This window comes from Panthera uncia, chromosome D1 (genome assembly GCF_023721935.1).
Source record: "Panthera uncia isolate 11264 chromosome D1, Puncia_PCG_1.0, whole genome shotgun sequence".
Lineage (NCBI taxonomy): Eukaryota > Metazoa > Chordata > Mammalia > Carnivora > Felidae > Panthera > Panthera uncia.
The window spans coordinates 69,368,771-69,382,885 of record NC_064808.1 but is presented as its reverse complement, the minus strand read 5'-3'; the positions used below and the strand labels follow the sequence as shown (position 1 = coordinate 69,382,885).

Below are 14,115 nucleotides of genomic sequence, written 5' to 3'. Positions count from 1 at the left end.
AACTTAACTATAGCCAAAAAGGAATTATTTTCCATTCCTTATTGGAATGGCCTGGGGTGAATTTATGAATGTTCTAGGTAATTGTTATTTCTTGAGCATTTTCATAGTCCTTAGAGGTCACCAATACTACAAATGTTTATGAAACATAACGTTGAGATACGAAGCTAATTTCTTCTTCTTTTTTCTCTTTTAGACATATCAAGGTCTGCAGAGTCTAGATGAAGTCTGTGTATATCATTCTGGAGTACCTATTTTTCATGAAGGGTAACTTAATACATGACTAATTAAAACTTTATGGTAGAGGTTAGAAAAGTTAATATGCCTGTAAGCATTATTTGCCGTGCAGCATTATCAGGTTTTTTATTTACATTGTCAACATCTTTAGAGTCACCTAGAATGTGGATTTTGTCTTTTTACACATAAAAAAACTGAAACAATATTACAGTAAGTGGCCATTGTGATCCAAACCTCATGTTTTTCCTTATTTCCTTACTTTTCAGTGGGATACTCTATTTGGGCTGAATAGTGTTTAGTTTGAAGAACTGTTCTGTGCACTACAGGACTCTGAGAATTTTGGCTGTGTGCCACAAAGACACCGGCGTTGTGGCATCCAGGAAACCTCACACTTTCCATAGTCCTCAATTGAGAGCTAGCTCCCCTTCTGTATTATGCTGAAGTTTATAGACATGCAGTACTGTGTTAAAGTCTTCCACTCTTTTTCCATATTCTGCAAGACTCAAACCCAAAGCTTTACTGTAATTTTTATCTTTCTAGTCTCAAGTAAATAATAGTGGGTATCACCTACTTTAGGACTGACCATCACAGGTTGTGTAAATGTTAGTTTTTAGTTTGTTTGCATATTTTCACTTTCCTGGTTTATTAAAATGGGATTTAAAATCTTTGGTTATACCACTTTTTGGTAGCTCCATGAGGAAACTGGAATGTGAACAATTAGTGAAAAGCAGGTTTGGAATTTTCTGGTGGTTTTAAGCATCTTTAGTCAGGAGCTCCAAAATTGCTACAATAAATGGCATTCTGGTTTTAAAATGATTTTCTTCTGATAGTTTTAACTGTTTAGTACCTTAAACACTTTGTTAGAATACTAAACTTGCACATTTACTTATCTTTTAAATTCACACTGTCGCTGTACTACTTCTAGACTTAAATAGCTGTAAGATTTTATTTCTGAAGTTTTTCTATGATAATTTAAAGGATGAAATACTGGAGCTGTTGTAGAAGAAAAACTTCAGATTTCAATACATTCTTAGCCCAGGAGGGCTGTACAACAGGGAAACACGTGTGGACTAAGAAGGATGCTGTAAGTAGCCTTTTCAAAATAACACATTGGGGTGTATTCATCTGAGTCATTTTAAAAAGATTAAAAATTACTCTGTCTTCAGATGTAAAAGAAAGTTTTTCTGTCTCATACAGTAAAGATTTCATATTCCTGAAAATTAAAGTTAATCTGAGTCAAGCGCCCAGAGCACCGCCCTTTGATCAAAGTAGCCATTATGTACAATGACACAAGCGTGCCAGTTTTTGTGAAATTTTAAAGCCTGCCAAAATTGAAGAATGTGTTTCTGTAATTCCATAGCCTGCTCCCACTTTTTGCTTTTCAAAAATCACTTTTGAGTTCATTTGAGTTACTGATCACTTAGACTTCTGATTCCCTTTGGCCACTTAAAACTTCATTCAGCTATTTACAATGCAAAAACACTCCATCTAGTGGCCAAAGAGGAGGATGGCAAACTTGTTGGAATTGTCTTGAATGCCTCTGCTTGCTACAAGGTAATTTATCACAACAACAAAAAAAGCATTAGTTCCTACTTCCCTAGATAGCTTTATTAAAAGATTTAGGTTGTGCAAATTAAGTGTCTAAATCCCATTAAATTATAAGCAAGCAAACAATTTATTGCTCAGTAAGTATGTGTTGGCTGCTGTAATGTATTTTATAATGTATTAAATTAGTTTTATATGTTGTATTGGCACTAACAACCCCACTAACACAATCAGCCTTTTCATTATATGTGTCCTTTAACTTACAAAAAAATTGTAAATTTTCAGATTGTTTTAGGGATTTATTCATTCTCCATTTGAATATTCTGTAGTTTCTGATTTTTTTTTTTTGGTAGTTTCTGATTTTTAATAACATACGCTTTGGAAGTGTAAATATATCCTTCAGGTTATAATGATTCGTCTGCCACAAAACTTCCAGGGATATTTTATTAGCAGAAAGACTTAGTAAAGTCTCTCTGTACTTTCCCCAAGGACCTAAATTTTAAAAGTTTTAGCTTGAAAACATAAAATGTTTTCTGTTATACGTAGTAGTTTTCATAATATAACCCTTGATGAAATAATGTTTTTGTTATTTTTTCACGCATACAGTTATCAAGTATTAAGTTGGTATAAGCTCTAGCTTAGGGCACAAAATGTAAGTGCTATAAGTACTTTAAATTCAGTTAGCATAATTGTACCAGAATGTAAATACTACTTTTTCGACAGTAGTGTCTCACGGTTTCCTGCATTATGTGGCTATGTTGCTTTCATTTATAAAACAAATTACAATTTGTCTCTTTTTAAAATAGTCATTGATAAAGCACAGTGTTCTACTGGTAGGTAATAGTTACTTCCATAATAATAACCAAAACATTACTTTCACAAATCCCCACTTTTTTCTGCATGTTATTATGGGAGGAAAATAATTATTTGAAACAAGTAGCGGATAGTTGTAAGTAGTCAATTAGTTCCACTTGTAGAAATTGGAAATTCTAATTTGTAGTCAGATTCCAATTTATAGAAAATAAATGGAAGGCTTTTATGCATGAGGTTAAGATGTCTGGATTATTTCATTAAGCAAATGGTTTATTTTAGTCTTTGGAGAACGTTTTTATGACTGCTTAGTGGATTTCAGAAATGTTAAACTTGGATAAAGTTTAGTAGGAATTCTTAAGTTGTCTTTTTCAATGTATGTTAATGCTATGGTTCCAAAAGAAAAAAAAAAAAAAAAAAGGGAAGAATAAGCATGTTCTCCAGCTGTAAAACTGTAAAGATTCTTTGTATTGTGATAGATTTTATTGTTTAAGCTTTTGGGTGAGAACTTTAGAAGTTGCTTGCCCTTAAAAACACTAAGGGCTCAGTTGCACATAGTTATTTTTTCTCAGTTGTTTGGTCAGATTCCTCATTTTTAGAGGTCATATGACACATAATAAATTCATAAGGTTTTTCTTGTATTACAGGGGAAAAAAGTCGTTCCATGTAGACATGACTGGCATCAGACTGGAGGTGAAGTCACCATTTCAGTATATGCTAAAAATTCACTTCCAGAACTTAGCCAAGTAGTAGCAAATAGTACATTGGTAAGTATACGAAATAATTTTGAGTAAAAATTGTCTCATATATTACTCTTTATTTTCATGTATTATAAAATCCATTATATATATTGTTGATTTTAAAACTTTTTAAATCTTTTCCATTTGAAAAAATAGTTTGAAATTACTGTCAGAAACTATTTTAAATGAAAATTTCTGCGTAAAAGAATTAGTTCTGAAACATTCTGAAAGTACTGTAGTACTTCAAGATTTATCATATAGTACCTAGTTTTCAATATGAAACTTTAAGTTAATTTTTCTTTTCTGTGAATGGTTTCCTCAAATTAAAGAAAAAAATAACAATATTGGCAGTTTCTTAAATACCTTAACTGATTTATATCAAGGGGCCCCTGGGTGGCTCAGTCGGTTAAGCATCCGACTTCGGCTCAGGTCATGATCTTGCGGTTTGTGAGTTTGATCCCCATGTCAGGCTCCATGCTAACAGCTCAGAGCCTGGAACCTGCTTCAGATTCTGTGTCTCCCCCCTCTCTCTGCCCCTTCCATGTTCATGCTCTGTCTCTATCTTCAATAATAAATAAACATTAAAAAAAAATTTTTAAAGTGATTTATATCAGTATGTTACTTTTATAATCATTGCTTTAAATCCTATTCCTTCAACTTGGATTTGATCAGTTATTTAACTTTATTATTTTTCAGTTAAATGTGCATATTGTATTTGAAGGAGAGAAAGAATTTCATCAAAATGTGAAATTATGGGGTGTAAGTATTAAGGAATCCAGATTTTTTTTTTAATACTTTAAAATACCCATTGGTGCAGTAAAAAGGCAGTACTTTGGAAATCGTTGGTGTAAAGTAGGTGTATAACTTAACCATTCATTCTTACTAAAAAGTTTAAATCTAAGTATATAAATGCCCTTAGAAGCTTGGAGTTTTGATTGTTAACATAGACAGGACCACTGCTTTCCTCTAAGACTTAAAAAGAACACATCCAGTAAAGAAGATAAGGTATATATACATATATATACCATGGAGTATTACTGGGCAATCAAAAGGAATGAAATCTTGCCATTTGCAGCTACGTGTATGGAACTAGAAGGTATTATGCTAAGTGAAATTAGTCAGAGAAAGACAAATATCATATGACTTCACTCATATGAGGACTTTAAGATACAAAACAGATGAACATAAGGGAAGGGAAGCAAAAATAATATAAAAACAAGGAAGGGGACAAAACATAAGAGACTCTTAAATACGGGAGAACAAACAGAGTTATTGGAGGGGTTGCGGGGGGATGGGGGGATGGGCTAAATGGGTAAGGGGCACTAAGGAATCTACTCCTGAAATCATTGTTGCACTATATGCTAACTAACTTGGATGTAAATTTAAAAAAATAAATTAAAAAAAACAAAACATCCAGGCTTACCACAGCTATCTCTGCTCTGTCTCAGGTGATTGATGTAACACGAAGTTATGTAACTATGACTGCAACAAAGATTGAGATCACCATGAGAAAAGCTGAGCCTATGCAGTGGGCAAGCCTTGAACTGCCTGCAACCAAAAAGCAGGAAGAACAAAAAGAAGATTCAACAGAATGAGTTGACGGGGGAAAAAATGATTGCCTATTTCAGAATTCTTAGTATGTGGTAAAATGTTGGCTTGCTGCTGTAATCTTTGTTGTTGCTGTCGTTGTCGTCATTGTTGTTGAGTCTGGCATTTCAGGGTCAACGGTAGGTTCTTAAAAGCCAAAGTCAGGTTATCATTTTGTGCCTCCCATCTTTTTGAGTTACCTAAGGTTGATTATTCGTTTCTCCTCACTTGATAGAACTGTAGTTGTGTCCTGTACTTGAAAAGCTAGAAAACAGCACAGTTTCAGTATTTCTTGGTATGATATTATGTTTAGCAGACAAGTGTAACGGAACATTTGTTTGGTTCACATCTGTTCCTATTATCCCATAATTAGTAAAGCCAAGATGGAATATCCGATTTTTAATTAGTTTTTTCCATGAGTTTGTGTTCCTATAATACTTGAAAATCTTTAAGGAAGACATGAAGCTCTGCATTGCCTTCTCGGGAAGGTTACTTGTTTTAGAAGGATTAATTCTGAGGTAGTGTAGTTTTACTAGTTAAAGAGGACATATATACATTGATTAACAAATTGGAATTTGTTTGTAACTAATTAAAACATCATATCAGTACCTTTATTACTTGCCAAGCGCTATGATATAAATGTATCAGAAACATTATAAATAAGAGTAGAGAGGTATCAATTTGGTTAAAATTTGCTGTTAAGACCAAGCAATAATGTTAACCATCTCTTCTCTGATTTTTTTTATAAGGTCTTCGTATGGTGTTATGACTAAATTGTACTTGATTTGTAGCCTACACCCTCTTAAAATCTTTAATTAGTTACATGTAAAGAGAAATATATCTATAATTTTCCACCTCTGATGGAAAACTGTATCTATAAAACTGTAGACTTAAAGGCTTATGGAAATACATTAGAGTATCAAAAAACTAAATATTTAAGCTTTGCTTTATGAGAAATACCTATTACATGTTAAGTAAAGTAGCTTAATTCTTTTGGAGTTTTTTTAGGCTTTCATAAACAGCTTGACAATTCTAGGTGATACGATGTTGATTATATATTATACTTCATTAGATACAGGTATCACAGACTTAGATTGTTTATGCCAATTGAACCCATTAAAGGATAATTTACTTTTTGAGGCAGTGCAGAGTTCACCAAGAAAACTAAAATTAAGAAATGTTATGAAGGCCAGAACTTTGGCACAGTTTAAGCATTTTGGGTGTGAATTATGCTTATGTAGATTAAAATGATTATTTCCCAATCCCCTTGAGTGTTTTTCTTTTGTTCTTACAAAGAAAAATTTACAAAAGTACCGTTTTTGAAGTATAGGTTAATAGAGGGTTAGGATATCTTACTCCACTACCCTTAGCAAATAACTACTGAAGGTGGTTATGTAATTACTGAATGATTTAGCACTGTTACAAATAAAGACGAAAAATCTGGCAACCAGGCTTTCATGACACATGGTATTAATGAAATACCATGGCCAGAAATTTTTGACAGTACAGTTGAGACAAAAATAGAGCATATACAACTTGGGGTTGTATTTAAATTTTTTCAAATTATCTTTCATAATTTAGGAACTTGGGTTTATTTGAAGACATGAAATCTTAATTATTAAAGGGAAAGGTTGATACTTGATTTGACTTGAGATAATGATTAATATACCTTTGTTAATGTTTTCTTCTTGAGGCTATTTTTCCCTAAACGATATCTTAATATGTTACATGCAATTGAGCTATTATTCAAAGCAAGTGGATTAGTCACCCAAGAGTTAGTTACAGAGTACTGACACTGTGTGTGTGTGTGCGTGTGTGCGTGTGTGTGTGTGTGTGTGAGAGAGAGAGAGAGAGAGAGAGAGAGGGAGGGGTAGCTTATATAGTCTGGTTACATTAGTGACCATTCTATTTCCTTTCTTATTCGTATGAACATCTGATTTGTTACCCAAATAAAAATCTAAATGATATTTTTATCTTAGACTCATACATAAAGGAACACAGTTATAATTAAGTAGAATATGTTTTACTTTATCTGTCAAAAAATTTTATTGAGTTTATTTGTTTCTCTGGAAATACACTTTGTCTTTCGCAGCATTCAAAAAATTACTGTAGCAAAGCAGTCAAAACTATTATGCACTTGGTAACTAACAGTTAAACTCAACATGGGAGACAGTACTATTTTTCTTAGCACATTTGCTAGTATAGAGATAGTAAGTTACTAAGAGTTGAGCTTTTATTTTTTTTAACTTCTTGAAAATAATTTTAGATTTATAGAAGAATTGCAAAAAAAGTATTTATATAAGTTTTTATACCCTATATTAAGCTTCCCCTTATATTAAAATCTTACGTGACCATAGAACTTGTACAAAACTAAGAATTAGCCTTGGTACAATGCTATTACTTAAAGTAGAACATTAATTTTGACCGTCTTTTATTTAGTGGAACACTTGAAAGGGTACTTCTTAAAACCTATCCTAGTTTGTTTTGTGATCATTTTAGCCAGTAATTTATAAACCATTGTAAATATAAGTTGAAATCCTCTTACCATAGAGAAATGTTTATATAGGTCAGCTATGTAATTTCTTGTTGTACCCGTATACTGGCAAAGACTAATGATCAGTTTTATTATAATTTTATCCTAGAGTTTTGTTTTTTTTTTCCCCTGGAGATTTTAATTCTTATATAACTTGGTTTTTTAGACAATTCTTTAACCATCTAAGGGTGAAGAGAATCTTAAAGAGTTCTTGCAAATATTTTAAGAAGACTTTGGGTTATTGCTCTCACCCATTGCTTTTTAAAAAAGAAGTCAGCCATTCCACAACCCAAAAAGGCATACATGCATACACCCACAGTAAATTTTTAAAAGCTCATTAAGGAGTGCTGGTATCCGTTTAGGGCATTTGGGTATGTACTCTAACTTTCTTTTTAACGGCCATGTATTTTTAAGTTGTCAACATAAACAGAGTTTGGTTCATTTCATAGCAAGTTATTTTGATCTGGCATTTATATTTGGTATTTTTATTCTTTGCCTTTTTCATAGTTCTATGGCATCAGTTCTGAAATGCAAGCTAAGTCTAGTCTGTTTCTAGGTTTTGTTAATAGGGTTTCCCTCCATTTATTTTCATTGTTGGGTAGATAGGAAGTTGAATTTTTTTTTTTTTTAACCTGTTTCCTTACTGCTTAAGTATTTTACAACTTACGGAGTTGTTGCATGATTTGCCTTTTTTAATGTAGGTATAGATGCCTGGGGCTCTATATAGGTGGTATTATCTCTAAAGTACTGAGCTTGCTGTGTTTTTCTTCTGCATAGTTATTTTTCTTTAATTTTTTTTTTAATGTTTATTTTTGAAAGAGATACAGAGTGCGAGTGGGGGAGGGGTAGAGAGAGAGAGGGAGACACAGAATCCAAAGCAGGCTCCAGGCTCCGAGTTGTCAGCACAGAGCCCGACGAGGGGCTCCAACTCAGGAACCCTGAGATCATGTCCTGAGCCAAAGTCAGACGCTTAACCGACTGAGCCACCCAGTTGCCTTGTTATTTTTGGTTTTTAAGTTTTTACGTAGTTCTCAGTTGTGAAGAATTCTTTCAAGAACAGTTTCTCTAAAGAGCATATTTTAATTAAATGCTAATTAATGACTTTTCTTAGTTTTTCAATTTAGTAGACCACTTTTAATGTCCATTAAAGTGAAATAAAACTTCCACCCTTAAACATGTTTGTTAATTAGAAATTGTGTCAAAATAATTTGATTTCCACTTCTTCTTGACAAAGCAGATATACTGTCCAAATGATTGAATTGTTAAATTATCTTTAAGACTTTCTTAATTGAAGTAAGATGACTATGAAGCCTGGAAGACGGGAACATCCCTGAACCTGTAGTACTTTCCTGTCGTCCCCCAAAAATGAGACTAGATGAGTGTAGTAGTATTAATGTTTTTAAAACACTGTGATCCTTTCCATCAGTTTGCAGTCCATATTTATTCATATTTTGTGTGATTAATTTGTTAATATCTGTAGCCTCTTATAGACTGAATATAACCTTGAGTATGTTTTGACCAACCATTATGTCTCCATTCCATTTTCTAGTACAGTGCTTGGCATATTGATTGGCTTTTGTAAGTATCAAGAAGCAATGCAGCATTTGTTATGGGCCAGTCACTTAATCCTAATGATAACTCTGTGAGGTAGGTTCTGTTATTATATTGCAGAGGAGGAAAGTGATTTATTGCAGAGGTGAAATAACTTGCCCTAAGTCAAAACTAGTGAGTTAGGGAGAGTAGAGATTTCAAGCTCAAGCAGCCTGGCTTTGTGTTCTGTGCTTGTCTTTTAACTATTCTGTGGGGCTTATGTGTGTCAGTTGTATTAATAGTTTCCATGAAACATTGGCACATAGCATGGAAAATTGGTAACACTGTGTTTGGTCACCAGAAACAGATGTTTAGCTACGTATGTTGTGTTAGAAGATAAGTTTATGAAATAAAACATGTAGTCCTTATGTCTGAGTGGTTTTAGTTTTAATAATAGCTGGATTAAAGACTTCTCATTTGTGATTTGACCACTGTTAGGTCTCTAGTTTCTCTCAGCAGCCTCCAAAGAATTTTCATAATCCTGTTTCAAAACAAGTTTCCATTGTTATTTTGAAAATGATATGTATCTTGTATGGAGCTTATAGATAGGAATGCATATCTGCGTGTTAGATAAAATGTGTAATGAAACAGCATCAAATTTGTCTTTTGTTTCCCCATTAGTATGAGACTTGCTTAAAGCAATTCTATAATTTAAAGTGTCTGTGACATAAGATACCTGTATAGGACAGACAGATAAGATTGTAAAGGTAGGACAGATAGCAAGGGATCATTTGAAATTTTGACTTTCATCTTCTAGGCTAGGCCAGTGGCTATCAAAGTATCATTTCTAGACCCAGAGGATCACTGTATCTCGGAATCTGTTAGAAATCCAAATTCTTGGTCCTCACCCTCAGACCTACAAAATCAGAAACCTACTAAATGCGAAACTAGTTCCAGAAACTAGTACAAACCATAAAGTTTGTACTAGTAGCGTGGAAGTGTGATCAGGCTTGCCTTTTTTCCCTCTTACCAACTTATAATTTTTTAAAATTATTTTTTGTTTTAGAATAGTTTTGGATTTAGAGAAAAATTGTGAAGCTAGTACAGAGAGTTCCTATGTATTCCACACCCAGTTTTCCCTATAATTAACATCTTACATTAGTATGATAATATTGGTTACAATTAAGAACCCATATTGATACGTTCTTATTAACTAAAGTCCATACTTTATTCAGATTTCCTTAATTTTTACCTAATGTCTTTCTCTGTTCCAGGATCCCATCTAGGATACCACATTACATTTAGTCGTCATGTCTTCTTGGGCTTCTCTTGGTTTTGACAGTTTCTCATTCTTCCTTCAAAACCCTGACAGTTTTGAGGAGAACCTAGTGGTCATGTATTTTGTAGAATAGCCCTCACTTGGGATCTGTCTGGTGATTTTCTTAGGGAACTGAATGTGTACTGAGAAGGGAAACCACAAACGTAAAGTGTCATTCTCATTGGTGATATCAAGGGTACATACTGTCAACATGTCTTAACATTTTGTTTATCTGGCTAAGGTTTTGTGGTTTTTTAACTGTAAAATTACTATTAATTCCTTTCTGTCCTTCAGAAGGATGTTACTACATCCAGTCCACACTTAAAGAAGAGTGGGGGGTTATATTCCACCTTTTGAGGGTGGAGTGTCTATATAAATTATTTAGAATTTTTGTGCATAGGAAATTTGTCTCTTCCTAATTTATTTCATCTTTTATTTATTGCATTATGGACTCTGTTTCATATTTTAAGTTATAATCTAGTATCACATTGTTTTGTTTCTCAGATTGTTCCAGTTTTGCTTATCATGACCTTTTACTTGGCTCCTGTGGGTTTTTGGGGTTTTTTTGTTGTTGTTGTTGTTTATCCTATTACTGTCCTTCCATTGTGGGGTTTTCTATTGTTTTGTTTTGTTTTGCACTTTCTTACCTTCAGGCACTTCAGAATGCTCCAGTCAGCCATTTCTCCAAGGATCCCTGGTTTATTGAAGAATGGTATTAGGTGTCCACTCATTGCCACTAAGCTGTCTTTGCTTCTAGGCACACTCAGCTGATAGCAAGGAAACGTAGGTGTGTATGCCAACCTGTGTCTATACACATATCTATAAATATTTCTACAAGTAACCATTTGTATCTATATTAACCTAAACGTGAGTTCATACTCCTATCTCCAGCACTAATCCATTACTACATAATTATTTTAGCTTCCTCCTCTTGCTTATTTGTAACTTGCTCTGACAACTTCAACCATCTGCTATCCATTTACTCTAATTGTTCAATTCAGGTACGCATGTATAGCAGTTTCAGAATTATTAACCTAGTTTCACATGGAGAACAAAGTCATCAGCTAGAGCATGGTGCTTATGTTCGTTTGGTTTTGTTTTTCCTTTAGTCTTCTTGTACAGACTCAGAATTAGTTGATTGCCTTTTGCCTTCACTTAAGTTGTTCCATGTATTTAGTAATAAGGCTTGGATTTTACTTAGAAATATCAGTTTGGTAAGAAGGTGTAATTGGAAATGGTTGAAGGGAAAGACCAGATAGGATAAAGGCATGAAATATGGAACAAAAGCAGCAAGAAAGGAGGGGTAAGTTAAGGGACTTAGGATCTTGAACTGAAATTTATTAGGGACTAGAGAGTGAAACTTCTGCATAATTCCTAACTGTGAACAAGACAGGGAATATAGAAAAAGGTTGTGATTTTCACAGAAGACTGCTGAGTCCAAGGAATGTTGATGACATCCCGGTAAAACAGTCCAGGCTGTTGGTAAGTTCTGAAGCTTAAGGTTGGTGAGGTCTTGTCTGGCTCTTAGGATTTGAAAGTCGTAAGTAAATAGTAATGTGAATATTCCATTTGGCTAACTTTGAGGATGCAAAATGGATAGCATTTTGAACTTTTGTTAGGGTACCTTACTTTTCATTCAAAAAGCAGTGACCGACCCTGCCCGTGAGTATGATGAAGTAGGAGTACACAGGTACTGAGATAATGAAGTCCGGTAAAGAATCATTCACTCTTACACCCTGAGTATGCAGTGTATGCCACCTAAGTCACTTGTGATGCGTCTTGTGTATGAAAAAGTGTTTTGCCAGAAGAACAGGGAAGGAAGGCTGGGTTGACAGAAACCACATAAGTTAACTACAGACTCTTTCTTTAAACAACTTAATCAGGCATGATATATTCTTAAGGTGGAAGAAAATGTGAAGATTGTGTGTGTCAATAAATAAAATCCACAAGTTTTAAATGTTTGACACATTGGGCTTATTAGAATTAATGGGTTTCTTAAAATTATTAATGGAAGCTGGATTCTAGTAACAGACTGATCCCAGACTGCAGACTTCATATTTAGAGGCCAACATGGACTGGTTTTGATGTCTTAGGGATTCCTTCCAGTACACACACACACGCTCCCCTACAAAACATAATATCTGCAGAAGACTGGATTGGACACAGAGGGGGGGGAAAATTTAAGGGAGCAGAAAGCTAATAACAGGATAATGAAAATTAGAATTGGAATGTATTCAGGTGGAATTCTAGATCAGTTTTTCAGGCAGGTAATTTCAAGCCATCAGGAAAAGTAAGTGTCTAATAACAGGACTTTATCATTCAATTGATTAGAAGACCACAAATTTTGTGATTGAAGCTTAGGAATTTAGCCTGTAGACCTAACAATAGCGGAGTTTTTGTTCAATAGCTTGGCAGCTAGTGTGCCAAGCACTTCGCTAAGTGTTTTTAATAGCTTTTCACTTAAAGTTAGAACACCTTCATATGAATATATATACTATTATCCCTATTTTACTAATGGAGAAACGGAGGCAAAGGAAAACTGCATACTTTGCCTCAGGTCACATAAGTAGCAAATGGTGAAATTAGATTTTAAAATCAGGGACTTTGACTCCTAAGTCCTTAAACTCTAAGTCACTGTGCAAAACCTAAATTTAGAACACCATTTATTAGTCTTTTCTTGTTTAATATCAAACGACCAAAGTATCATAAAAAGATAATGAGCTTTCACTTTTCACAGTAATCGGTGGAGCCATTGACTTATCTGAGAAGGACCTCTAAAGGGCCAATGGGTAATTGACAAGAATTAGGGATGGAGTCTGCAGGGCTGAATGAAAGTAATAGGCTCATGGCAATGAATTTGTCTTGTAAAGGCTTGTGCATGTAAGTAAACTTGGCCTTATTGTCATCTGGACTTTGGGACAATTTTCTGCATGTCTGTATACCTTAAATGTAGGTATGATTGAAAGGCCATGTACTTAGGCAAAACACATCATTGTAATGGAGTGAAAGAAGCAATGCATTAAGATTATTAGTGTGTTAGGCAAATGAATTCATTCTTTCAGTTATGTGAAACTGGATAGGTTCTCATTTGTGAAAAGTCAGGGAAGATGTCCCATCAAATTACAAGAGACTTAAAAAAAGTCTCTTTAAAGACTTAAAAAAAAAATAAAGGTTTATTTATTTTGAGAGAGAGTGCACAAGTGAGGTAGGGACAGAGAGAGAGAAAATCCCAAGCAGGCTCTGCACGGTCAGAGCAGAGCCCAACTTGGGGCTTGATGTCATTAACCGTGAGATCATGATCTGAGCTGAAATCAAGAAGAGTCAGATGCTTAACCAACTGAGCTACCCTGAGTGTGACTATTTCAGATTCTTCATGCAAGTGATACAATATTTGTGTTTATGTGACCACCTTATTTCATTTAGCATAATATCCTAACATCAGGTTCAGAATATTAGACTATCAGAGTATCTGGTTCATTCGTGTGGTTGCAAATGTCAGGATTTCCTTCAAGACTAATATTCCATTATATGGAATACCACATTTTTAAAAAACATTTTGAGAGAGTGTGCACGCATATGTGTGCATAAGCAGGGAAGGGGCAGAAAGAAGGCAAGAGACAGAATCCCAAGCAGGCTCTACACTGTCAGCGCAGAGCCCAACACGGGGCTGAAACTCTTGAACCATGAGATCATGACCTGAGCCAAAGTCAGGAGTTGGATGCTTATCCAACTGAGCCACCCAGGCACCAGTATATTTGAAACTCTTTAAGTGCTTAAGGAGGTGCCATGCTAGGTGCTAAGGACTCTTAACACCATCC

At 34.4% G+C, this 14,115-nt stretch overlaps 1 protein-coding gene across 1 annotated transcript in view; it reads left to right on the top strand.

Moving 5' to 3' along the window:
- Positions 1 to 13,426, top strand: part of CHORDC1 (cysteine and histidine rich domain containing 1) — a 28,717-nt gene extending 15,291 nt beyond the window's left edge. Inside the window, exons 7-11 of the mRNA XM_049653345.1 lie at positions 194 to 264; positions 1,213 to 1,318; positions 3,237 to 3,356; positions 4,026 to 4,088; positions 4,778 to 13,426. Coding sequence (XP_049509302.1) covers positions 194 to 264; positions 1,213 to 1,318; positions 3,237 to 3,356; positions 4,026 to 4,088; positions 4,778 to 4,924 — 507 coding nt within the window. The 3' untranslated portion in view covers positions 4,925 to 13,426. The remainder of the gene's footprint in view (positions 1 to 193; positions 265 to 1,212; positions 1,319 to 3,236; positions 3,357 to 4,025; positions 4,089 to 4,777) is intronic.
- The last annotated feature ends 689 nt before the right edge of the window (positions 13,427 to 14,115 follow it).